The sequence below is a fragment of the Curcuma longa genome, chromosome 8 (genome assembly GCF_044706935.1).
Source record: "Curcuma longa cultivar G26 ecotype Majalengka, Jawa Barat chromosome 8, ITB_CL_G26_1.1, whole genome shotgun sequence".
Classification (NCBI taxonomy): domain Eukaryota; kingdom Viridiplantae; phylum Streptophyta; class Magnoliopsida; order Zingiberales; family Zingiberaceae; genus Curcuma; species Curcuma longa.
Genome location: NC_133868.1, coordinates 9,312,061 through 9,337,173, shown reverse-complemented (window position 1 = coordinate 9,337,173; position 25,113 = coordinate 9,312,061). Strand labels below are relative to the sequence as shown.

Genomic DNA, 25,113 nt, shown 5'->3' with positions numbered 1-25,113 from the left:
TTATGGGTCGACGTAGTTGGTCCATATGGATATTTGTTATAATGGATTTTGGGATCAATTAAACAGATGTAAAATACCTTGCTGAGTGTCTGACTTCCCTGTGCAAAAGAGTCCATGGGCCCACATGTAGCCTAAATAGCGTGGGCTTGCCAAACAGACTACCACCAGGTTGCTCGGTTCATATGCATCCTAGTGCACCAACTATGTATGCACATTCGTGTTGCCTTATGCTTTCTTATGTTCTCTCATCTGCAAACTTCTTCAAGTTCCATGTGATCGTATACTTCTACGTGCGCCCTTATGGGTTGCGTAGTTGGTATCAATATATATGAATGTTTATTATGTAAAATACCTTGCTAGGTGTCTGACTTCTCTATGCAAAAGGGTGCATGGGCCCACATGTAGACTATATAGCGTGGGCTTGTCAAAAGGACTACCACTGGGTTGCACAGTAGTGGTAGTTGCGTAGCACCCTAGTGCACCAGCTACGTTTGCACAGTTAGGTTACTGTATGCTTTCTTACGTCGTGTTATACGTTCTCTTTAACTTCTTTGATTTTCATGTGATCGTGTACTTGGGTTGGCACAATTGGTACTGCATGAATATTTGCTATAATGGATGTTCAGATCAATTTTCATAAGCAAAATGCTTTAATTTTTCACATGCAAAAGGGCCGCTAAGTTGAGACAAAGAATTTCTCATGATCATCTCCTTACAGAGTGTGTGAGACTGTTTTAGAGGAACTGTTAAGATGAGTCCAAAGGAACTCGGAGAGGGTGGTCAGCACTAAGACTCTACATGCAGGGGCAGAGCTACAGGGGGGCCTGGGGCGGTCGCCCCCCTTGCCCCCTGACTTTGAAAAAATGTGCAATTGGGAGGACATCGGGCGCGTCGCCGCGGAGGAGGAAGAAGGGGAGGCCGAGGGCTGCAAGGCGGCGAGAGAGAGGGCGGAGAGCGCGGAGCATGAAGCCGAGCTGGCGGGCGTGGGCGCCGAGAAAACGGCGTGACAGGCAGAAGGCGACGGAGAGGGGGACGGCGGAGCGCGCGGCGAGATCAGCGGTGTGGAGGAGGGCCCAGTTGTCGGCGGCTCGCTGGTCGCGAAACATCCAGTAGACGACGGGGCCGGAAGGGGAGGAGGAGGAGAGGGAGCCAGGCCTGAGAAAGCGGACGCGGGCCGGGTGAACCGCGGCGGGTGCGGAGCTGGGCGCGACGACTGCGGCTGCCATTTGGGATCGAAGAACGGTGGTGTGTGGGCGTGAAGATGCTGGTCCAGAAGCCACGTCCTCCCCACACCTCCAGAGAAGAAACGGGCGGGAATTGGGGAGGGCTGTGACGAAGATGAAGCCACGTCGACGTGATTCGGAAGTTATTCTCTTCTTGACAAATTGATTCGACTTATTTTGACTCTACCAGTTTCTACTGCAACATCAGAGCGTGCATTTTCTGCAATGAAAATTGTGAAGAATAGGTTGCGGAACAAAATGGAAGATGATTTCTTATCAAGTTCTTTGATAATGTATATTGAGAAGGATATTGCTCGCAGTTTTGATGTCAATTCTGTCATAGATGAATTTGAGTCTATGAAAAAGCGAAGAGCGCAACTTAGATTGCGTTGAATGTAACTTATTTCTTAGTTAATTCAAAATTTATTTTATTAGTGTGACAATGCGATGTTAAAAAATAGTTTCCCCTCGGCAAAAATCCTGACTCCGCCCTTATCTACATAGAAGTATGTTCGAAACTCCAAAACAGACACCCCAAATCGAAAAAACATAGATGTGATATAAAGGGTTGGTGTTTTCATATTCATGCCTTCAGGCTGGAGATTTGAAAACTCGCGGAGAGTGAACCTGCTTGATTATCTAAACTAAAGAGAACTCGAATAGTGGGCTTCGAGCGAGGCTAACTCTTTTTCTCACATTAGCTTCTTTTCTTTTCCTCGAGCCCAAAGTTTTTTCTTTGGGATTAATTTGTTTACACATCAAGTGTAGTGTGCTTTCTGCTCATCTTTTTTTTTTTTCACTAATCAGACGCCATCATGGCTGTCATAGCCTCGTAGGAAAGTAAGCACTGCCGTCTCCCATGCAAGTCGCCTCAGCCCACGTAGAAAGTAAAAACAGAGGCTGCTGAATTCTTTTAATTCTCACGTTAAGGTTGCCACCTGTTAAAGAGAATGTGATTCCAGATTTCCTATTAAGTCAGGCTATTCAATCCAATCGTACCAGGTTTGGCCTGCTTGTTTGCCAATATCTGATGAGGGACAACAGATCATGTAGAAGCAATCAACGATAAGAACACCATGAGAGCAGTAAATGACACGTAGTTCGAATAATGATTTCTTCAAGCTCAGTGGGTGAGACAAAGTGTTCATGATTTTAAAATGGTGGGCATTCCTTACCAAGTAGCACTAGTTGAGTTGGCCATCTATAAAGGCTGTTTACTCTCTAACTCAGAATCCAAGGCTTAATTGTTCCATGGCAATAGATGATCCTTCAATGGCAGAAGAAGGCTACATTGACATGGAGTTCAAATCTTCTTCGCTGATCGAGTTCCAATTCCAAATGAATTCCAATCTACACAAGGCATCCCCTGCGGACGAGCTCTTCTACAAGGGCAAGCTACTTCCTCTCCGCCTGATACACGATCAGATCGAGGAAAAGAAGGCCACGAGAACCCCCAGAGCAAGCGCCGCCGCAACGCCGTATATGTCGTGCCATGCCTCCCCCGCCGCCGCTCGCTTCGTCGGCGGAGAGATCGGCCTCGAGGACTTCTTCCATGACTGCCCGGAAGAGCTCACCCGACCGCAGTCCAAGAGGTCATGGAGCCAGAAGCTGAAGTCCATCAAAGAAGCTGCCACACTAGCTTCGAAAGCATATCTCAAGTCGCTGCTCCACAAACCTTGGCTCTCTAAAGTCAAGGAGGGCTCGAAGAGGAAAGGGAAAGCCACGGAAGAACAAAAGCACGAGCACCGGAGGTCCTTTTCCAGTTCGAGCATCTGGCAATCGCCGAGCAAGTCTTGGAGCTCCTCGTCGCGCAACTGGTCCGAGTCCTCGTCCTTCTCGAGCGTGAATTCGGCGGTGCTGAAGAGGAGCAGCAGCGCGAACTCAGACGCGGAGACGTCGATCAAGGGAGCAATTGCGCACTGCAAGAAGTCCCAACAGAAGGATAATTCCTCGAGGAAGAGCTCCAGCGATGTTGGATTTTGTCTGCTTAATGTCGCAAAGATCGCGCCGGATTAATGCGAGCACGTCGACGAGCTTTAGTTTTGGAGGAATGATCTAGGCCGCACTAAAATGAACGTGAGAAACTGGAAGAATTTCTATTTCTATGATCTCTGACTCCATGGAACATATCGTCCACTGGAACTTTAGTCATTGAATTATATTACGAAGTGCAGTTTCCATCCGATTCAAGTTGCAAGAAAGTGTTTAATATAAATAAAAAATAAAGCAATGATCGTAGCAGATCAATATAAATATAAATATAGAAAGTGTTTAATCAGGACAGCACTAGCCTACAAGCTGCTTACGAGACGATTTGCTTTGAAAAATCTTTTGCTGAATTCACTCGAGGACAATATTCTGATTCCTTGGTTAGAAAGTAGCAGATCGATAATGCGGAGAGAAATAATTAAACCTGAAATCAAGCAAAAATGTCGCCGAAAGAGTTGGCATGATTAAAAGTCAAAGAAAGAAGGTGCCCCGCCTAACCGATTCTTCGGCACTCGCAGCAGCAGCCACGGCTGGTGAACGATGAAGAAGATTTCCTAACCATTCGACGATAAGGTTGCTACAAAACGACTATTTTATTAAGGAAGGTAAATATTTTTAAATTAAAAATTTTGATTTGTTCGATTTAAAATCCACCGTTAGTTGACAAAAGTAAGTATAGATGAACTAAAAATGGAGAAAAATTAGGAAAAAAAGGAGCTCAATGATAATTCAATGGTCAATTAAAAAGGTGGCGCATGCTGGGCCGGAGCTAAGAGGGCCGGAACGCGATGCCTTGGCCCAATCGACGCGAAGTGTTCACTACTTGTCTCTTTCGGTGGAATTTCGACTATTTGTGTTGCAAATTTGTAGGGCATCTCCATAATTTCAATACCTCGCTCGGTCCAGGCCGCGCGCTCTTTGTGCCCCCGTCGAGAGACGACCGCAAGCTAAGCGAAGCAGCGGCGAAATGAAGATCGACGAGGTCCAATCCACCTCGAGGAAGCAGCGCATCGCTACCCACACTCACATCAAAGGCCTCGGCCTCGATGTATTATTCTACCATCTCGATCTCTCTTTTGTTTCTTTGTCCTAGTTCTTTAGTTCCGGTTTTTAGGTTCTAGGGTTTCTTGCTTTGAGTTTTTCTGACTTCGACTTTACGCTTTTGGTTGGTTGACTGCGGAATCTGGTAGATGGAGCAGTCTTGCTAAGTGCAGTTACTCGTGCATTTCTTTTAAATATTGGTGGAAGGATCGAAAAATTGTGTTTATATTGATATCTTAATGCCTGTTAGGCTTCCGGCAATGCAATTCCTTTGGCTGCTGGGTTCGTCGGGCAGGTGGCTGCTAGAGAGGCAGCGGGCATTGTGGTGGATATGATACGGCAGAAGAAGATGGCTGGAAGAGCACTTCTGCTTGCTGGGCCTCCTAGCACTGGCAAAACTGCCTTAGCTCTAGGCATTTCTCAGGAGCTTGGGAGCAAGGTATTCTCCGCTGCTAATCTTTTCCTATTCCTTATGAACCATCATGGAATTTCCACGTCAGGTTATAATTTATAAATTAACTATAGTTTGCCTTGATTCAGAATCTATACCAAACTAATGGTCAATTTGCACATTTAGTATTGATATCCAGTTTTATAGCGTCTATAATGGAATATCAAAATTTCCATATCCTCTAGGGCCTTCAACTGTGACTGTGTTTTGATGCCAACTAGGAACACAATTAGATAGTCAGCGAGATACACATTGCCTCTATGTGTAACTGCATATCTTTACTAATTTTTGCATCTTGGAAACACTCATGTTGGATATGGTTTGTGTTAGTTAAGTAATTTTTTTAGGGTTTATGTTGTTCTTTTACTGAATGTGATTTTTTTAGGTTCCCTTTTGCCCTATGGTTGGATCAGAAGTGTATTCATCTGAGGTCAAGAAAACTGAGGTTCTTATGGAGAATTTTAGAAGGGCTATTGGGCTTCGAATTAAAGAAACCAAGGAAGTTTATGAAGGAGAGGTGCTGCTCAATAATTTTGACGCCATAATTTTCAACTTGGTTCCTTAGGATAATGGATTCTCTAATTTCTTTGGTTTTCTTCACTGCAAATTTTTATTTGTAATTCGTCTTTATTTCTTGTTCAACAATTTTATCCTTGTTTCAGGTAACAGAACTTTCTCCAGAAGAGAGTGATAATATAACTGGTGGGTATGGGCAAAGCATTAGTCATGTAATCATTGGGTTAAAGACTGTTAAGGGAACCAAACAGCTGAAGTTAGATCCAACTATTTATGATGCTTTGATAAAAGAAAAGGTAATACAGTGTTGTTTGGAATAAATTTTCTTCTATTCTTTCTCTAGCAATTTTATAAAAGAATGTTGTGAATATATTGTTCTTTTGTCTTTTCTCTAGTTATTTCATGAAAAAATGTTCCTTTTCACTATAATTATAGTTCCGAAAATGTGAGCTTCTTCAATTTTTTTTCCTATTAAGGAGACTCTTTTACTGCTTAAAGATATGGAAATTAACTTCAAATCCCATCTTAGTCTATTTCATCTTAATAAGGCATATTTTAGATAGTTCAAGACATTCTATTTCCTCTAATCTTAAGGTTCCTTTATCATTCTGTCATCATACATGCTATCCAAGATTATATTTGTCAGTCATTTGAGTTTCTTGTTATTTTAACTTCTCTGCAGGTTTCTGTTGGTGATGTTATCTACATTGAAGCAAATAGTGGTGCAGTAAAAAGAGTAGGTAGATGTGATGCTTTTGCTACAGAATATGATCTTGAGGCTGAAGAGTATGTTCCTATTCCTAAAGGGGAAGTTCATAAGAAAAAAGAGATAGTGCAGGTACACAACCCTGTATCAGAGATAGTGCTTAATAGTTATCTTTTAATTATCACGCTTTATGCTCTGTAATTTTGACTACAATATTCGTTTATAATGGAAACCACATTTTTTTTCTCAGGTATACACAACCCTTTCTCTGTGAATGTCCATACATAAATTACAAAAATGTGTTTTTAACTCAAGCATACTTAGAACATGTTATGTTTCTTGTGACTCAATAATATGGTACAAGCTCAAGTCAAAATAATAAAACCATATAATATATATCTCTTCTACAATTCACAACATATGTATAATTGCCATATGCTCAAAATTATCATATAACGAACAACCATAAATCTCTAACATTTACTCAAGACTATAGTTACATGCCTCATCTGCATAACCACAGAAGAATTCAATTACTCTAATGACTTTTGCTAACTTCCATGCTCTCCTCTTCTTCTCCCTCTCTTTATCATCCTGGTTTTTGCATAGGGTTGGTTAACAAGACACCTGACCACACTGTCATCTGCTGCTCTACCTGCTTGCAACTTCCTGTCAATCTTGTGCCATATTCTTTGTTTCACTCGAAACTATCTGTTCTACTGTCTACTCTCTGAATTAATTAGGCTTTCTTTTTCGTATCACCTTAGATGTAGATTCACAAGATAGGGAGAGAACAAAGGTTTAACATCAAGGATTTCACAAGAAAAAAAATAATCATTGACCATTCCTGAATATTTATGATCTATTGCATCACAATGCTTGTAGCCAATGTAGTCTTTATTGTTTCAGAACATCTCTAAAGAGGATATTTTGATGGTAATTATTTGTAACTGCAAATATTATGTAGTGGTAAATTGGGTTGTAAGGGCCTTTAACTGCATGCTGCTCGACATGAAATACTCTAATGGAAATACCAGCACAGTTATTCACAACAAATGATTTCATCTATTTTGTGTTTCATTTCTAGAAGTAGGTCATGCAAGCATGATGATAGCAAGTGCATAACTCTTTCTAATGGTTTCCTAGGATGTTACGCTGCATGATCTTGATGCTGCAAATGCTCGCCCACAAGGAGGACAGGATATATTATCCCTTATGGGCCAGATGATGAAGCCTCGAAAAACTGAAATCACTGACAAACTGCGACAAGAAATTAATAAGGTTTATATTTATGGCACTCTTATATTGTGCTTCCTACTTTTTATTCATATCAACTTGTCCCTAATGTCTTTTAATATAATATGTTTAATATTAACTGAATGTGAAACTTTTGTTGTTCAGGTTGTTAATAAATATATTGATGAAGGCATCGCAGAGCTTGTACCTGGTGTGCTGTTTATTGATGAGGTAGTTCCTTTTCTGCATTTTAGGGATCTCAGCTGCTCATGTTCGAGTAATTTCATCTGAAATATTGCAACTCTTGTGCAGGTTCACATGCTAGACATTGAATGTTTTTCTTACTTAAATCGTGCTCTCGAGAGCACAATATCACCTATAGTGATTTTTGCTACCAACAGAGGAATATGTACTGTCAGGTATGAGAACATACTGAATAATAATGGAAAAAAGTAGGTAGATGTAAAAAAGGGAAAAAAACATCAAGTCCAATTTTGGTTTATTATTATGGTGAATAAGGACATATATGATGGTTGACTAATTGAGAGAATACTGATGTAGAATGACACATTTTCTCTGAATTTGTGAATTTTGATTTGCATATTTTTATTTGTATATTTTATGAATCTCCATCATGTCCTTGAATGCTCACTGTTGTTTTTTATACATTTCCTTCCTAGCCATTTGGCCTTCATGTTGTTAGGCTTTATTGCTTCATCTGATTTGTTGATTCTACTTGTGCTCAGGGGCACTGACATGACTAGTCCACATGGCATTCCTGTAGATTTGCTAGATCGACTGGTCATTATAAGGACAGAAACTTATGGTCTCACTGAAATGATCCAGGTTTTTTTATCTGCTTCCATAATGTCATCAAATGACGTTATTCATAGCCATAAGATGAGGACTAAACTTATTTATCCTTTTCAATTTCCAATTGCTTGTGATCTGGAGCAGATATTGGCTATTCGAGCTCAGGTTGAAGAGATTGATATAGATGAAGACAGTCTAGCTTACTTAGGGGAGATTGGCCAACAAGCATCATTAAGGTATATAATTTATTCCTTGTTCCTATACTTGGTGTGCATGATGTTTATTGGAATAGCAGAACACCAATGTGTAGTTTTAATATAATTATATCATCTGTTCTATAGTCTGCAATTATGTGGATGCTCTTTTCCTGGTTCCTTCCGTTTTCATAATCATTTATGTTGAAGGGTTTTACCAACACAACTGTACAGCTTATGTTTTGCTTCCTTTTTCTTCTCATTTAAAATGATGAAGTAAAAAAGTTTTTATACTTCAGTTTTTATTATCATCATTTTAGATGCTTGTATCCATTTATTCATATACTGTAAGGCTGAACTCATGACCTTTAGTTGTTGTCATTCACAATATTGATTTTATTATTATCCTTTGATGATTGCGTTATCAAAGCGAAACACATTCTATTAGACTATTAATTATAGTCTGCAGATGACATTTGGATTATTAAGTTCTGTTTGAACTGTAGACAATTCAGAGAACTGAACCCAATTATATGATCTGGATTTCATAATAAGGCACTGATGATACAAGCCTAATCAAAGTTATTTTCTTCTCATTGTTTTGGTGCATTTGATTTTACTCACAAGATTATTTTACAATTGTCATTCTACCTTTGATATGTGATTCACCCATTACGTACTTAGATATTTTGGATGTGCCAGTAAAACTTAATTGCTTGTTGTGTTTACATTTGTTTTCCCAATATTTGGTATTATTTATATTACAATGGTGAATTTTTGGATTTATATATTGAAATATATTTCAATCTTCTTTGTTATCTTTGTTCACCTTCTTTGATTTGTTCTCTTTTTCCTTTGTTTTATTCTTCCTCCTTGTGGGACCTGATCTCCATGACTTGCTGTTATGGATCTCTGCAATCAAATTGGCATGGTGGATGATGGAGTGATACAATTGGTCCAATGATGGCTTTGGTGGTGAAGCTAGTGACATGGTTACACTATCTGTCACACTGTCCTCTTGTTGAAGGAAGTGACACCAACCCCTGGATTGATGATGTCTGCTGCTTACCTAGGTCCTCCTTAGTCTTCACAGTCTTCTTGAAAGCGGTCGCTGACTTATTGGCCACACCATGTCCCATTAGACCACCTCCATTCTCGTGAACTGCAAATGTGAATGAGTGACACCTGTGAGGCAGTGAGGTGGTGCGAGAGAGAAAGGGACGGAGGGAAGATGTTCATCATGAGAAAATCGAGTTAATTTTCCTACTTTTCTTTGTAATCTTCAGAATGAAGATAAATTTGGGGAGAAAGTGATCTAGTTTGATCTTTCAATGTTAGTATCCTCTCTATTTCTCCAAGTAAATGACATTGTTATCTTTTTTCTATTTTCTCTTCCCAATTTCTCTCCAGGAGAACAAAACCTCAATCTTGCCTGGAATTGAATTATGGATGTCAAGTATTATGACCATTGAGGTGCAAATGAATATCAAGCTTCCTTAGTTGATATTAGCTCCTCAAGATAACTAAATTCATGTTACAGTCCATTTATCTATTCTCCCTTTTTTTGGTTGTCTTAATTAGCAATTCCTCAACCTTGTTTTTTTATTAGCAAACATATATTTTTTTGTTCTTATTTTTCTCCTGATTCTTTAGACATGCACTCGATTGGATGTTGCACTAGAGTTTTCATCAAGTTGTCTAGTACTGTCTGTTGTAGCAGCCCAGTTAAAACATAATATATTAACTTAGATGGGGAGAGTAGTACATGGGGTACATGCTTAATTTATATTCGACAGCATTTATTCTACAAATAATGGTGGAGCATATGACACAATCTGGAGAGGCCTCCATATCCATCTTCATAGCACTTCATAAATTGATATGCTGGATACTTCTTTGTGGATTTATTTTGTTCTCTTCATCATGCTTGATGAGTGACATGACCAAAACAGCTGAATACAATTTGGCAAGAATATTTGAACGCCCCAATACGCTGAATATCTATAGTTTGGATCATGCTTCAATATTGAAATTGAATCTCTCTTTTGTTTTTCTATTTTAAGGCATTTGGCAAATCCTAGTACGTTGCTTCTTGTGCATGCCATTCCGTTGCACTATCATTTATGTTTCCCATCTGTATTTCATAAGACTAGAGGTCACGGGTTCAAATCCTGGAAACAGTCTCTTGCCAACTGAACTACCAACCTATTCAGGCATGCAATCCAGCTGTTATCCCCTGCAAGCATTGTGGCCAAAACTAACGGAAGGGACAAGATTTGCAAGGTAATAAGGCCTACATTATAGCCTCACTATCGGTCATTTACTTCATAGTTTCACTATAATAACTCCCTTGCAATTTTTGCAGGCTGATCTCGTTGAAGTAACTACTCTGTATCTTGATGCTAAGTCTTCCGCAAGGCTTCTTCAGGAGCAGCAAGAAAGATACATTACCTGATTAGATATATCCCCTTGATACCTCAGGTATTGTCTTTTCTTTGAAGAGGCAGAGATACCTAGTTTCTAATGTCAGTTTGGTTTGTAGTATGAACGATACATAGACTTTGCTTCATCTAGACGACATCTTGAGGTGTGCACATCAAGAAATACGCCAGCTTATTGTTCATATGAGAAATTCTGATTTCATAGTGATATTTGTTATTGATCTCATATCAGGCATGTAGAAACTGCATTTGGACTTGAAATGTTTGTAATGATTACGAAGATAGTAGTAGAAACTGCATCAAGATATAGTAGGTGGTGTTCATATCACTTGCGTCATGGATCAAATCTTCAAGTAAATTATGTTGTTTTTCCGAAACAACAAACAAAAACACATGGATGATGAGAGCTTTACAATCTAAGTAAATTAAACTACACTAAATCTAATCTGTATAAAGTAATTTTGTTTTTTCGTTCAGAAATTGATTCAAACCAAATAAGTTTATAAATTAAGCTAATAACAATCTGAAATTGACCAACTAGTTCAGTTCAAATTGAATTGGTATAGTATTTTTAATAAAACAATTTTTTATAGCGCTAATATGATAAAATTCATGTTTATAATTCAAATTCTAAATGTACAATCATTAAAAGCCATTCAAAATTGTTTCATACTTCAAGTTACAGTCAAAAATTATCTAATGCTTTACGTTACAAATACCTGGCTTAGTGAACTTCACTAACTCCATTCTTTTCTATAGCAAATGCTCTGACTTAATTGCCGTTTCAGTAAATCTGTTAAAATCGGACATTCTTATTCCCAGATGTCCAATTTGGAACACACCTGCTTTTTTCTTACATGAGGAACAAAGGATATTTTTGAAAAAACCTCTCTATTAACTACTTCCGGAACCTGTATAGATGGAGATTAATATTATTTTTTTTTTCAAAATGAAACACTTTTTTGGTGATAATTAAAATTAAAAATATTATATATATTCTTAACTCACATTTATTACTTTCAGTGGTGACTCAATCTATCATATGGAGTTCCCTTCTAATGAATCCGGTCCATTTCCCGTCCCGGTGACGCCCCTCAGATCACTTCCTGAGTCCGGTCGACTACTTCCTGATCTGCAAAGCGTCACGTGGAAGCCAAAATTTTAGTTAGGCCCTTCTGTTTCCGTTATTTGCAAGCTGGTCAACTTCTTTGGATTCTTTCCCTGGGGCTCCACGCGCTCCTCGAAATGCCATATTCTTATTCAAACTTTCCTCCTGTCCAATGATGAATTTTTCAAGTCCACATATTTCCTACAATGAGTTTCGTGCTAAGTGCAAACCATTAATATTTTATTTATTAGCATTTCATAGATTTGGATTGCATGTTTGGCCTAGCTTTCATACACACAGCTCAAATTTCAATCACTGCAGTAGCACCTGAAGCTTTTGGCCTCGCATCAGTCTGCTTCCACTCAAAAGGAACCTGAAGTAGTTCCATGTCCACCTAACAAGCAACTCAACTGCTTCCTTTCGCAGATCGCCTTAATAATTAGCATACATGGATTTGCGTCTAAGCTTAAACTTAATTTTGTCTTCTTTTTTTTTTAAATAACAAATTTGCAGGTTGATATCATTTTCGAATATGTGAAGTGCAATGCAATTTATTTTTTATTTGTGTTTCTATGAGTGTGAATAGCGTCGGGCAGTTGGAGTGTTGGGTGAGAGGGCGCCCCCGAAAATGAGGAGGTGAGGAGGACAAGTCTGACACGATCGGTGGTTTGCGAAAAAGGCCAGGAAATTTGGAGATTTTAAGATTAGGCCCCAAAATTGTGGTCCATAAATGCGGGCGAGAACCTCCGATTGGTGGATGTGTGGGGAGAGAGACTTGTCTGGGTGTCTGGCAGTTAGGGAAGAGAAGCTGGGGGCAGTTGTCCGAGCTGAAGGAATTCGAACCATGGAGGGCTCGTCTGCCTCTGCGGAGGTGACTCGCGTCGCCAGCGCCAGCAGCAGCTCAGCAGCGAGGCGGGAAGCCGAGCGGTGAAGGTGATCCCGCTGCAGCGTCCCGCGGAGCCTTCCTCTCTATCGCAGTCGGCGGAGGTGTACGGGCGGTGGGGGGCCAAGGTCCGGGGCATGTCCGCTATCGACTGGCTGGAGCTCCTCCTCCCCTGCACCCGATGGATGCGGACGTATCGGGTAAAGGAATACCTACAGGCTGACCTCGTGGCTGGTATCACCGTCGGCGTCATGCTCGTCCCGCAGGTTTGACGTTCTTTCTTTCCTTTAAATTTTATGATCAGGCAACGAGTTTCCTTGCTCTTCCTTTCTACATCGTCCGAGGCGGGGATTTTTCTTCATGTCGTTCTTGGAAATCGGTTATTTTTCCCGAAAGGGTGACCTCAATAGAATTGAAACTCGATTTTTTTTCTTGGAATAAAGTTTTGTGGCTTCGTTTTCCTTTTTATTTGCTTTTAGCTTTCGTAAGTTTGATTCAATTGTTTGAAAATGGCAGTCGATGTCGTACGCAAAGTTAGCAGGCCTTCATCCAATCTATGGACTATGTGAGTGTTCAGTATTTACCACAACCGTATCTCCTCTCAATTGATGTCCACTAATTGTTCTATCAAGACAATGCTCTATGCAGATGGGGGTTTCGTTCCAGTATTTGTGTATGCCATATTCGGGTCGTCACGCCAGCTTGCCGTTGGTCCGGTGGCTTTGACCTCCCTTTTAGTGTCCAACGTCCTCACTCCCATCGTTGATCCTTCAGACAAGTTGTATACGGAGCTGGCAATATTAATGTCGCTCATGGTTGGCGTATTTGAAAGCTTAATGGGCTTATTACGGTAACTGAACTATTCCGTTGTCTTCATCTGCAAAATGGACATGATTGCTCGTGTTCATTGACTGCAAATTGGAATGTCCGCCAAATAGAAATTGAGAGAATGCTTTCATTAATACTAACATATGTAATTCTGCAGGCTTGGATGGCTGATCCGTTTTGTTAATCACTCTGTGATATCAGGCTTCACAACTGCTTCAGCCATTGTAATTGCATTATCCCAGTTAAAATACTTCCTCGGATACCCTATAGTTCTCAGCAGCAAAATAATACCTCTAGTCAAGAGCATAATTGCTGGTGCTGGTAATGTGAGGATCCCATTTTTGGATTTATCTGTTCTTAAATCACATTTTTTTTCTTGTTGAGTAATATAGCAATGGGTGTTCTTTAAGACTATCACCAAATGCTTCAATTAATCAGGTGAATCGTCTAATTTACACTTTGCCATTTAAACTTGCGAAACACTTGTGTTCTTATATATGCATCCAACTTCTTGTTCAATGCAAAATCAACCAAAAGAAGATAATTGATCATTCCATGTCTTTTTTACTCCTTTATTAGTTTTTGAATTTATTTTATCCTTGATGACGGGGAGCCTTGGCACAACGGTAAAGTTGTTGCCGTGCGACCTAGAGGTCACGGTTTCGAGTCTCAAAAACAACCTATTGCAAAGCAAAGTAAGGCCGCGTACAATAGACCCTTCCTCGGGACCCCGCATTGACGGGAATTTCATGCACTGGGTTGTCCTTTTATTTTATCCTTGATTCGTTTGGATGATGCTGATAAAAGATTGTTAATTTATGCCTTCTGCTTGCTCTGGTATTATCCTTTTTATTTTCTTTTCCACTTATTTTGATAATTTCCTATCAAATCCTTTTTGTAGTTTTTAGGTTATTCTTGTTGTCTTTGACTTGTTTAGACACCTACCTTTTTGATGGTATTTGTTAGCGGTGGCTACAAGATGCCAAGATTTACTTGGCAGTGGCTACAAGAAGAAATTTTGTTCAAGACATTTTTAATACTTTGGGAAAAAAATCATGTGAATCTGTATAAAAATATAGTTCGTTATCATCCACTTAAATATATAAAAATTATGCAATAGTAATTATTCATATAGTTGGAGCATCATTATAGATATACTTTATTCACCCTGGAGACCAACAAATCAGAATCATGATTACCAAATTTTGTGATAAATGCTCATCATAGTTAATGTAATCAGGTATCAGTATGATATTACGATTTTGTTGTAATTTTTGTGCAGATTGATCAGTATAATTAAATTGTAATCTTTCTAGTGTACTTTCATTATTTAAATCATAATTTTACAGGAAACTTCTACATCATGCGTCTATTTTAACTCCATGTTGACACTAACAGTTTTTGATTGATTGTTTTTTCTGCTGCTGTGCTTGTTTCTTGATTTATGTATGATTTCTTTTTTACTGCTTTCTCCATTTATAAATTCTGTATAGGTGGTCTAAAAGATGCACATATTTCTAGAGATTTGACCTTACACAGAGTGCCCAAATTATGGGGCTCATGACTTGTTATTATTGTCGTTATAATTTCCTTTTATTTTGTTTTAAGAACTCATTAAATTCTACTCACTGAGAAATGTTTGTTTGTTTGTTTTCATCATCAGTTTTCATGGCCGCCCTTCGTGATGGGATCTATTTTCCTTGTAATTCTGCTTGTGATGAAACACATGGTAGTACAATTTATATGACACCTACTGATTAATAGCAATCAATATGCCCATATCAATGATAAATTTCAGAAGCATTCAGATACAATTTTAACATGCAGGGGAAAACAAACAAGAAATTTAGGAGTGTGAGAGCAGCTGGCCCACTTACACCAGTCATAGTTGGCACAATCTTTGTCAAAATATTTCATCCACATTCAATTTCAGTGGTGAGGTGTCTTAATTCATAAATTTTCTGCATTTGAAGCTTTCTAAAATACAATAGTACTTCAGTTGCTAGTTGTAAAAACATGGAAGTTAGAGTCAGATTAAAATGGTGCAATGATCTGTTTTTCTACAATTACTCCCTGTAAACTTGGACAATTTAGGCCTATGAGAATACAAGTGGATGCAATCTTGTCAAAAAACAAAGTTGACTAATTTCTTATGCGCTTGGTACTATCTCAAAAGAAAAATATGCATCAGCTGTAGTGCTTACAAGTGATCGCCTGGGTATGAATGACCAAGGCTAATAGCACTTTGTATAACAAAGTATTATTTGATGAATGATATCGGGAAACCCACAATCATTCATTTCAAACTTTGAAGTATCATTATGTGCCTAAATTGTTGTCCTTAGTTGGAATTGTTTGTTTTTAACACTAAGTTTTTATCCCGGATGAATGATATGCTTTTAACATTGAAGCGTGTTGGCATCTGACACACTTCTCACGCATTGAAGTCTGATGAGATGAATGCAGATGACTTTTTCTTCTTTAATTCACTTCAACGTAGGATATCTGCTTTTAAAATTGGTCTAGAAAGATTAGATGGTCATGTTTTATATTTTACTTGTTAATACTCGACACAATGTGTTAAAGCATGAAATGAATTCAAATGAATTTTACTTATTTAATTCTTTCACTTAAATTGTTTATTTTTTAAAATTAAGTCTATATCACTTAGATAATTGAATTTTAAAAAAATTATATTTTACTTCAATGCATGCTGAGATGAATTGAGATAAAATTATATTTCAGGTACAGAAAATTTTTATTGAAATAATTGAAACTCTAGTTTTCTTCAGTTTAGTTATCTTTTGAGATTCCATATTCTTTTGATTTACTAGTTTATATCCATTTTTATCATCCAAACTAGCTTGCGAAAAAACTTAAGGTATTTTATGCAGTGAAAAGGCATCTTGGAAATAGTTTAATGATTCTTTTTGTCTGTTTCATGTAATTCTTGACTATGCACAATCTGATCGAGCTTAATGTTTTGAAATGATTAATGTGAGATCACAAATAGGTATCTAAATTGCATACTCTTTATTAGGTAGGTGATATACCTCAGGGACTTCCGAAGTTCTCCATCCCTAGAGGATTTGAGAATGTAAAGTCCCTAATTCCAACTGCATTACTCATTACCGGCGTGGCCATTTTGGTAAACACTATTTGAAATCTTTTTCTGTCCTCCCAGTAATAGCATGCCCTTGTTTAAAACTAATATCACAATGCAAATCAGGAATCTGTGGGCATTGCTAAAGCCTTGGCTGCGAAAAATGGATATGATCTAGATTCAAATCAAGAGGTAATGTTTTGGAAAATTAACAATGAAGCCTACTTTCAGAAGTTGCACATGACACATTGTAATGAATTTCAAGATCCTTTGACAACTATATACTTTCTAGAACAATCTCTTTGTCATGCTAATAATTGCTAATACATTGCTGCTTGCATTGTTATCTGGCCCTCATGATATATTAACAAGCAATATAATCTTATGGGTTTAACTAAATATAGGAGTGTGGTTAGTTCAATTTAAATGACAAAGTGATCCCGAATGTAACTCTTTCATTTGTGGGGTTAACCTTGGATGATCATTTCCAGAATAGTTATGATTCAAAATTAGTTACTACTTATTGTCATGTAACATAAGCCACAGAAAGGTAAGATCTCCTAGAGTGCTATTATTATGCAAAAAGATGCATTGAAATAATTGGAAGACCTAAGAAATGAACATAAAGTGAAGTGTTTTGGAAACAAATACTGCCATGTCCTCTAATGGGAAAATTCCTAATTGTTAACCTCAGATGTTTCATGGCTCACCCATGCTATACTATACCCGCCTTGCATCACCTCATATCACATGAGTGCGTAACTTGCCGTGTACCAGGAAGAATGACTCCGACAGTGGTTGGAAGGGCACACGAGCTACCTTCAGTTAAAGTATTCTTCCTCTCCTTTTCTTCTTTGTCTTTGTCTTCTCTTCATCCTCTCTTGGCTTAGGGAAAGAGACAACACAGAATAAGGACAAGAGAGAGGAGACTTAAGAAGATGAGGAACAGGGCAGAAGCATAGGAGGAAGCAAAAGAAAGAAGTAGTGAAAAACAAAGAAGAGTAGGTCAACATATGGTGACCCTTGCTGAACAGTATTGTGTGTCAATGCAAATAGATGCTAAAACAAGACCATTCCCAGTATTGAAACCAACAAATTTAAACCTTGGCTGGATACACTTTCTTTTATCTCCTTTTTTTTTGTTGTTACAGATGCTTACCTTCAAGGTTGGTGTAGACAGTTGAAAAAGACTTACAATAAGACTAACAAGTTAGAGAGTATTGATCTCAGAGAATATAGATTTGGAGCATGCAAGTCCATGTAACTGGAAAATTTTTGGGTTATTTATGTATCAATAGAAGGAGAAAAACTTATCTAAAGTAAGAATCATTTATAATAACTTCTAAACTTCTCATCACTGGCTACTTATGTGGCAATTATATTTTCTTTTATCAACCACCACCTAGATTTTGTAGTGTTTGTTTTTGTCATTGCTAAGTTGCAGTTGAAATCCAAATATTTTTGCAAGTAATTTAGAAGCTTCAAGCATAGCTACAAAATACATTGCTTCATTATTCTTGCATAATCTACTTTTTTCTTGCAGTTGTTTGGTCTTGGTGTGGCAAATATTTGTGGGTCTTTCTTCTCCTCATACCCTTCAACAGGTAAGATATACTGTTCTTCCCTAACAAACTGGCATAGCTGACATGGTTCCCTACCATATGTTTAATATCAATGAAATTCCAGTCTTGTTTTCGTTGAATTAAATTTCAGAAATTTGTACAGGTTCTTTTTCTAGGTCAGCTGTGAATAATGAGAGTGGTGCCCAAACTGGGTTATCTGGAATTGTAATGGGAATTATAATGTCATGTGCTCTTTTATTTATGACACCACTTTTCACTGAGATCCCTCAGGTATGACAGTTTCGTAGAGCTACGTCTATCATCTCTATTGTTGTTTACATTTTACAACAAGAACAATAAATAAATTATTTCATCTGGTGCATGACCAACAGAACAACAAGTACTCACTGGCCCAAGCTAATTTGTTCTTGGAGATTTTTTAACTATAATGGAACCGTAGCTCTAATTTGTCCAAATATAAAAAAAAATTATTTGGGGTTGTCTTTCTTGATTAGGAACCAACTGAGTATTTTGATTTACTTGGGTTCTTTGGAAGGAGATATTTGCCAGTAGAAACGGATGTATAACTGAAAGGACATGTAACAGTTTGTACTGAAACAAAATTGCTGACTAGCTTCCTCCCTCTAGTACTTTTCCTCTTTTCATTTTTGAATGCCATTTTTCTAGTTTTTTTATCAATGCTTGTTTATTATAGTAGCAGTGTTGTTTCAAAATCTTTAGATTCAGCTTGTCCTCATTGATATCTAGTTTCATATTCTGCCTATGATTTAGTTTGGCCAACTGACCAAGGAATGTGTTATAGAGATCTCAATTCAGAGTTTTTCAATTGATTGATATGAGGTAACTAGAAGACCTCCAAAGAAGAGTTTTGTTCTTTTTGTATGAAAAGAAAAATGTTGCCATCTGTTGAATAACAAAGAAATTGGATGGTAGATTAATCACCTTGCAAAGTGATGGACAGACATTTTGTAAAGTCTAAGATCTAAAGAAACTCAAGTAATACCAAATAAAACAGAGAAGCTTTTTTAATCCTTAGACAGATTACCTGTGTACAAGCTTTTCAAATATTCAGGAAGATGTTGGTGACCGAATGTAATCTGTGCAATGGATATAATTGATTGTTGTAAAAAAGGCTTGAGAAACTGGTAAATGGTAGTCATAATTTTATTCATTTCCACAAGTTTTGAAAAAAGTTCAATGAGCAATTTTTTTTGTATTTGACACCTTTCAGACATATAATTAGGATGATCAGTTGAAATTATGCTAATCATTTTGAGGATGCTCCTAGTCTTTATGCAAAGTTTTATCTTGAGTCTGATTTTAGGTCTAGATAACCTTGCTTACGATGGTAAGCTTGATTGAACAGAAAAAGTATATGGCTGATTTATGAGATAAATGATATGCTACAATAGTCACAGTAAGTACCTCTTCATTTTCATTTTTTCTCAATTTCTTTTTCTTTTTTTCAGTATTCTCTTTCTGATGGTGCATACATAGGATCTCTCCTGCTATTGCTATTAGAAGCAAACATAAAACAATCTGCCTTATTTTGTTTCTAATTTATCTTTGGTAAATTGTTGGGCTTTGAGGCCTGCATTTTGTTGCTTTTATACCTAGAACGAAATCATAAAATTTTCAAGGATATGGTTTTGATCATGTCACAGATCTTTCTAAAGCTGTCAGCATCCTTGTAGAAATTTGCTTAAAGAATGATGTCCTTAACAGAATGGAGATTTTACTCAACCAAATGACTAATTTTCCAATGCTTATATCCTTTCGTTGATTTTATATTTGTTAATCTAGAAATTTTGTTTAGAGGAAAATAGGCAATTCTTCTTGTATTTGATAAATGTTGAAATTTCTGCATCAAATGCATTAAGTTGCACCTTGTATTGGTTGCACACTTTTCATCAGGGAATATTCTTGCTTACCATAACTTTTTGTCATTTTTCAGTGTGCTTTGGCTGCCATCGTGACATCTGCTGTCATGGGACTAGTAAGAATAATATTTGTATATTTTTCATGTTTTTTCCCTTAAATCATTAGCATACCATTTCATATGAATTGACGGCAATTATGTGATCCTGTTGGTCTTTCCTTATTCAACATATTATTGTCTTTCAACTAGTGTTGCTTTCACATTTTACATTCAATCTTAATTTAACCGAGGAGAATACTTCCAGATGAGCATAGATGACTAGCAACACTTTGTGGCATATTGTGATGCATTTATTGACATTTGCAGGTATTTGTATTGCTAGACTAGAACCTTTTCTTTATAACTTCCTGCATCATGGACTCCTACCAACCAACTTTGTTTTGCATTAGGTTCCAATTAGTGGTTTGTTAAGTAGAAACTTAGGGCTTTAAGAGCATACTAGAATGAGTTAATTTTTATGAATGCTCGTTTTAGTGGTTCATTTTATGACATATTGAAATCTTGTATGCTCCACTATGTTAGAATAATGTCGTTACAATATTGGTTTGTCTAACTGCTGTTTTGAGTTATCTGTAACAATTTATGCATGCCTCGTAGAGTCATAAATAATTGTAGTAGTCTATATCTCTACCTTCAGTATTCATCCAATGCTTAAATTTATATTGAATTATTCATACTTTTATATTTTCTTTTAGGTGGATTATGAAGAAGCTATTTTCTTGTGGCGTGTAGATAAGAAAGATTTTAGTCTCTGGTCGATTACATTCATTATAACATTATTCTTTAGCATTGAGATTGGCGTTCTTGTTGGGGTGAGTATTATTATATTTTTCCACTGCTTATCCAAGCATAGACAATTTCTCTAAACTCTGATTTATATGAATACAGACATCGTTAAACTCTGGTTTATTTAGATACACAATTCATATTTTAGCTTTTGTATAATTACATAGTTTGAATAGTTTTTCTCATATATGTAATCCATTATACAGGAATTTCCTAATCCCATGGTAACTATCAGTTCTTACTCAATTAAAAATCATTTTGTAACTTCTATGACTTCTACTGGTTGAACCATGCATCTGAGTCAGTGTGAGTGAAAGAAATTCATTTCTAAGTGTTGATAATGGTCTGTGCACGCCTAATCACTGAACCAGTTCCAAAGCACGAACTGAAACTCCAATCATACCTCATAGAATGGAAGGTAACACACTGTTTTTAAGTACACCTACAGGGTTTCAAGCTGCATTATGTATTCAAACACACACAACACATGAATTCAACATATAAATGGAAGTTCTATCTAGTGACTATATATGATTATGGACCATCCTTAAGATAATAGTATAGTTATGGAGCTTCATATTGAAACATTTTTTGTTGGCTTGAGTTCACCAACTAAAAATGTTTGCATTGGTAATAATACTAGATTTGTCAGAGCTGTACTGCATTGTTAATGATAGATTATAGTGTTTGCAAAATATGTATTCTACATCATCTGAAAGATTAATTTACTGTTGGTTTGTCCAACATAGAATTGTCTTATTTTTGGACTCAACAAGAGATTCTCTGGTTCTATTGTAAATCATTAACAATTTACAATGCTAGTTGTTAACATCTAAAATAAGCCCAAGAGTGACTAGATGTCAAAGGTGATATTTGTCATCCTATCTTAAACATGAAGTTTCTAACTTAATTTTCTATGATCCTAGTCCTAATACCATAGATTTACACGAAAACTGATTTCTGCCATTAGTCCCCTAAGATAGTGGTTGGTAAATGTCATCCTATCCCTAACATCCTGACATGTTTGAGGACTTAAAATGTTCCATCACCATATGGTCCATATTAGTGCAGTTTACACAAAAAATTCTGAAATATGTCTACTGAGTACGGTTGCTGTTTTGTAGGTTGGTTTCTCACTTGCATTTGTCATCTACGAATCAGCAAATCCCCATATAGGTGAGTTTTATTTTTGAATTAATTCTTGTGCTTCTGTATATTGTGGCTTTGTTTTATACTTATAAATCCTACACTGCGAGGAACTAGTTCCCTATTAGTTATGTTTATCTACTTGCTATTGAAGAATCAAACATTCATTTAAAACACATTCTGGTTTAGCGTGTATAGGTGTTTGGCATTTGGTCTTGGTACACAGGTATCACTTTTTCATTCAATGCTTTGTTTGTTTCACTATATATTCAGAAGTTACATGGATATTGATAGGCTGTAAATTACCTTAGCATCTGCCGAATGTTTCGCAGTTTATTGATTGCTTATAGACCAATTTCTTGTGCAGATTTGCTTTTTGAAGTTAATATTAATCTATTTTGTAATTGTTTATTTGGTTTTTGGTCGGGCTTTTAGACTTGCAGTATTTTCATGAGTTATACATGGCTTATGGAAAATGCTTTGCCTTGGACACCTTTTTTTTGCTTTAAAAAAAAAGGATGTTAATAACATACTACTATACTGTTTTTGAAATTTTAAATGGTTTATCTGGCCCTAAAGACAATGATGTTAGGTTAAGCATGCTTCGGATTTAACCAGATTGATTTAATTACGTGAAACAGAAATTTAGTTTAGTTGTTTGTATGCTACCTTGTTCACGATGTCTTTTAGTGTAGTTGCTTGGCAGAGTAGTTTAGTAATTTTAAGTATGTTTTTTAGGAATAAGCTGATATGAAGGCTTTAATTGTACTGAACCAGGTTATATTTTATGTTTTGGAATATATGAACCTTTTTTCCCTCCCCAATTTCCCCTCTTCCCTTCTTGTCCCTTCTCTTCCCACTTAAATCTAGGGCTGTTCTTCATCACAGTTACTAACTAATCTGGTATTTGCTAATTTCAATCCAACATCTTGTGAGGTAGGGTAATGCTAGCTCTGTAAGGTTTAGTTAAACATAAGTATCGTTGCAACCACTTGTTTTAAACTAATGGTCCATATAAGCATTGACTTAACAAGTAGCTGCAAGTACTTGTAATTAATATCTGATGTATTTTATTTCAGCTGTACTGGGACGTCTTCCTGGAACCACCGTATATAGAAATGTTGTACAATACCCTGAAGCATACACGTATAATGGTATTGTTGTTATCCGTATTGACGCACCAATCTATTTTGCAAATATAAGTTATATTAAAGACAGGTGAGATCCAGTTTTCTTTCAGATTTATAATTACAAGAAAAGTTCGCTAAAAATTTTAGTACAATTTTTATTGTCATTCAACCTTTTGCCAGATTACGTGAATATGAGCTAAATGTTGACCGTAGCACAAAACGTGGGTCGGATGTTGGACGGATATATTTCATTATCCTTGAAATGTCACGTAAGATCTCTCATCTATACATGAGCTGTTGCTTTTGTTTTCGTAATAATTAAGTAATTGTCAATCCACCATCAGCCTTACCACTCCATCTAGCTATTCCAAAATTCTAAACAACTTAATTTGCTACTAATATTCTCTATCTTCTCGACCAAATAATTTTATATGCCTGGACAATTTTCTTGCCTATTCAATCAATAACATCGAGTGACTCAAGTCCACCCACTAATTATGGACTTTAAATGTCTCGAAGGGAATAAGAAAGTTACCATTAAAGGCCTATTTACTTAGAATATATGAGAGGGAGGAAGGAAAGTGATATAGATAGATGAAGTTCCTTATGCAACTTTATGTCTCTCTCTCTCCCCTTTTGACTTGCTATCGAAGTAAACCCAAGTAATTGATGGATGGAAACTATACTCTAATTTCTTACATTTAGTATTAAAGAATGCTTGAGATGCTTTTTCAAGGTAACAGAGAGATGCGGTTCATAGTTTGACTTTATGGCATATGAGGAAGGACCATCATCTCATATAACAAACCATGAACCTTTGCAGCTGTTACATACATCGACTCAAGTGCAATTCAAGCTCTGAAGGACTTGCATCAGGAGTACAAGTCAAGAGGCATCCAGGTTACCAAACCGTAACATAATTTGGTGTCAAAACATCATTTTGTATAACTACGAAAGTTCATTCAGTATTTAAGGTTTCCTTCTCAGATCGCCATTGCCAATCCAAACCAAGGAGTTCATCTTCTACTGTCCCGGTCCAGAGTCATAGATCTGATTGGCGCGGAATGGTTCTTTGTTAGAGTGCATGATGCTGTGCAGGTTTGCCTTCAGCACGTACAGAACATGAATCCATCTACACCCAAAGTCTCAGACAACACCAACTCAGACCCAAAGAGACAGTCCAGCTTTCTGCAGAGTCTATGGAAACGGAAGCACGATGTAGATCCGAATGTCGCTACTCCAGCTGAAGAACCACTATTGCTCCACAATGAAGTTGTCTAGTGTAAATTGGACGTAGTCAAATTCTATTGAATTGCGCATCGATTTATCCCCTTATTTTATTTGTCTCCCGAACAGCTATATTCTTTCCCTCAGTGGATTGGGCATTTTATTTTATGTTGTATACAGAAATGTAAACGGGATGGTAAATGTGATTGATTTTATTATACCGTTTAATAAAAATCGGTTTTGAGTTCTATCTGCGGGGATCATAAATGGTTTTTGAGTTTGTTTTTGAAAAAGATTTTATTCCTTTACAGATTTGATCTCTATTTTCACATGACAATCTAAGACAATACGCCAAGCATCTTGCATGCATGATTTAGTATCCTGACTCTGACTCACAAATACACCAATAAAAGGTCATTGTAATTTCTTTACTGAGAGAGTGCATCACCACAAAATGTGGTGGAGCAATATCTGAATATTTAATTTAGGAGATCGAAAAGGAGAACAGAGTTAACATCAGAATAGAACAATCAACAGTAGAGATCACCACAAAAAGTAAAGAAAAAAGAAAAAAGAAAGAAAAAAAATGAAAAAGAAGAGTGCTACCTCTTATCACCTTCTACCAATTGCCAGCGGACTAATTTATATTATCACTGTAGCAACTTGCAACTCAAAGTAACCACTCGATTCCTAATCTAATCTTCTCTGATACTAGATTTTCCATATTCATCCTGTTTGTATATATTGAGATTTTTCATCCACTGTCTGTG

General features: G+C 37.1%; 3 protein-coding genes across 3 annotated transcripts; all 3 read left to right on the top strand.

Moving 5' to 3' along the window:
* Positions 1-2,495: 2,495 nt before the first annotated feature.
* On the top strand, positions 2,496-3,239 carry LOC141832814 (putative membrane-associated kinase regulator 4). The gene has a single exon (XM_074720192.1). It carries the CDS (start codon positions 2,496-2,498, stop codon positions 3,237-3,239), a length of 744 nt encoding a protein of 247 aa, XP_074576293.1.
* Positions 3,240-4,109: 870 nt separating this feature from the next.
* LOC141833306 (ruvB-like protein 1) lies at positions 4,110-10,836 on the top strand. Its single transcript, XM_074720711.1, has 12 exons — positions 4,110-4,260; positions 4,504-4,692; positions 5,090-5,221; positions 5,367-5,516; positions 5,903-6,058; positions 7,073-7,207; positions 7,328-7,393; positions 7,475-7,581; positions 7,909-8,008; positions 8,120-8,211; positions 10,383-10,452; positions 10,535-10,836. The coding sequence occupies exons 1-12, from the start codon at positions 4,180-4,182 to the stop codon at positions 10,622-10,624; spliced, it is 1,368 nt and encodes a 455-aa protein (XP_074576812.1). The 5' UTR covers positions 4,110-4,179; the 3' UTR covers positions 10,625-10,836.
* Positions 10,837-12,488: 1,652 nt separating this feature from the next.
* Positions 12,489-24,591, top strand: LOC141833042 (putative sulfate transporter 4.2). The gene is given in 18 exon segments (XM_074720434.1): positions 12,489-12,616; positions 12,619-12,867; positions 13,118-13,166; positions 13,250-13,451; positions 13,587-13,755; positions 15,093-15,158; positions 15,257-15,364; positions 16,470-16,577; positions 16,659-16,724; positions 18,076-18,136; positions 18,258-18,385; positions 20,070-20,111; positions 20,750-20,866; positions 21,965-22,016; positions 23,066-23,204; positions 23,297-23,385; positions 23,940-24,016; positions 24,104-24,591. Coding segments are annotated over 18 exon segments (2,070 nt in total). The 5' UTR covers positions 12,489-12,562; the 3' UTR covers positions 24,398-24,591.
* The last annotated feature ends 522 nt before the right edge of the window (positions 24,592-25,113 follow it).

Bases quoted from the DNA above. Each gene is read 5' to 3' on its own strand.
- LOC141832814 (XM_074720192.1), top strand. From the start codon at position 2,496: ATGGCAGAAGAAGGCTACATTGACATGGAGTTCAAATCTTCTTCGCTG.
- LOC141833306 (XM_074720711.1), top strand. From the start codon at position 4,180: ATGAAGATCGACGAGGTCCAATCCACCTCGAGGAAGCAGCGCATCGCT. The intron at 4,693-5,089 runs GTATTCTCCGCT...TGATTTTTTTAG, and splicing joins CTCAGGAGCTTGGGAGCAAG to GTTCCCTTTTGCCCTATGGT. The intron at 7,582-7,908 runs GTATGAGAACAT...ACTTGTGCTCAG, and splicing joins AGAGGAATATGTACTGTCAG to GGGCACTGACATGACTAGTC.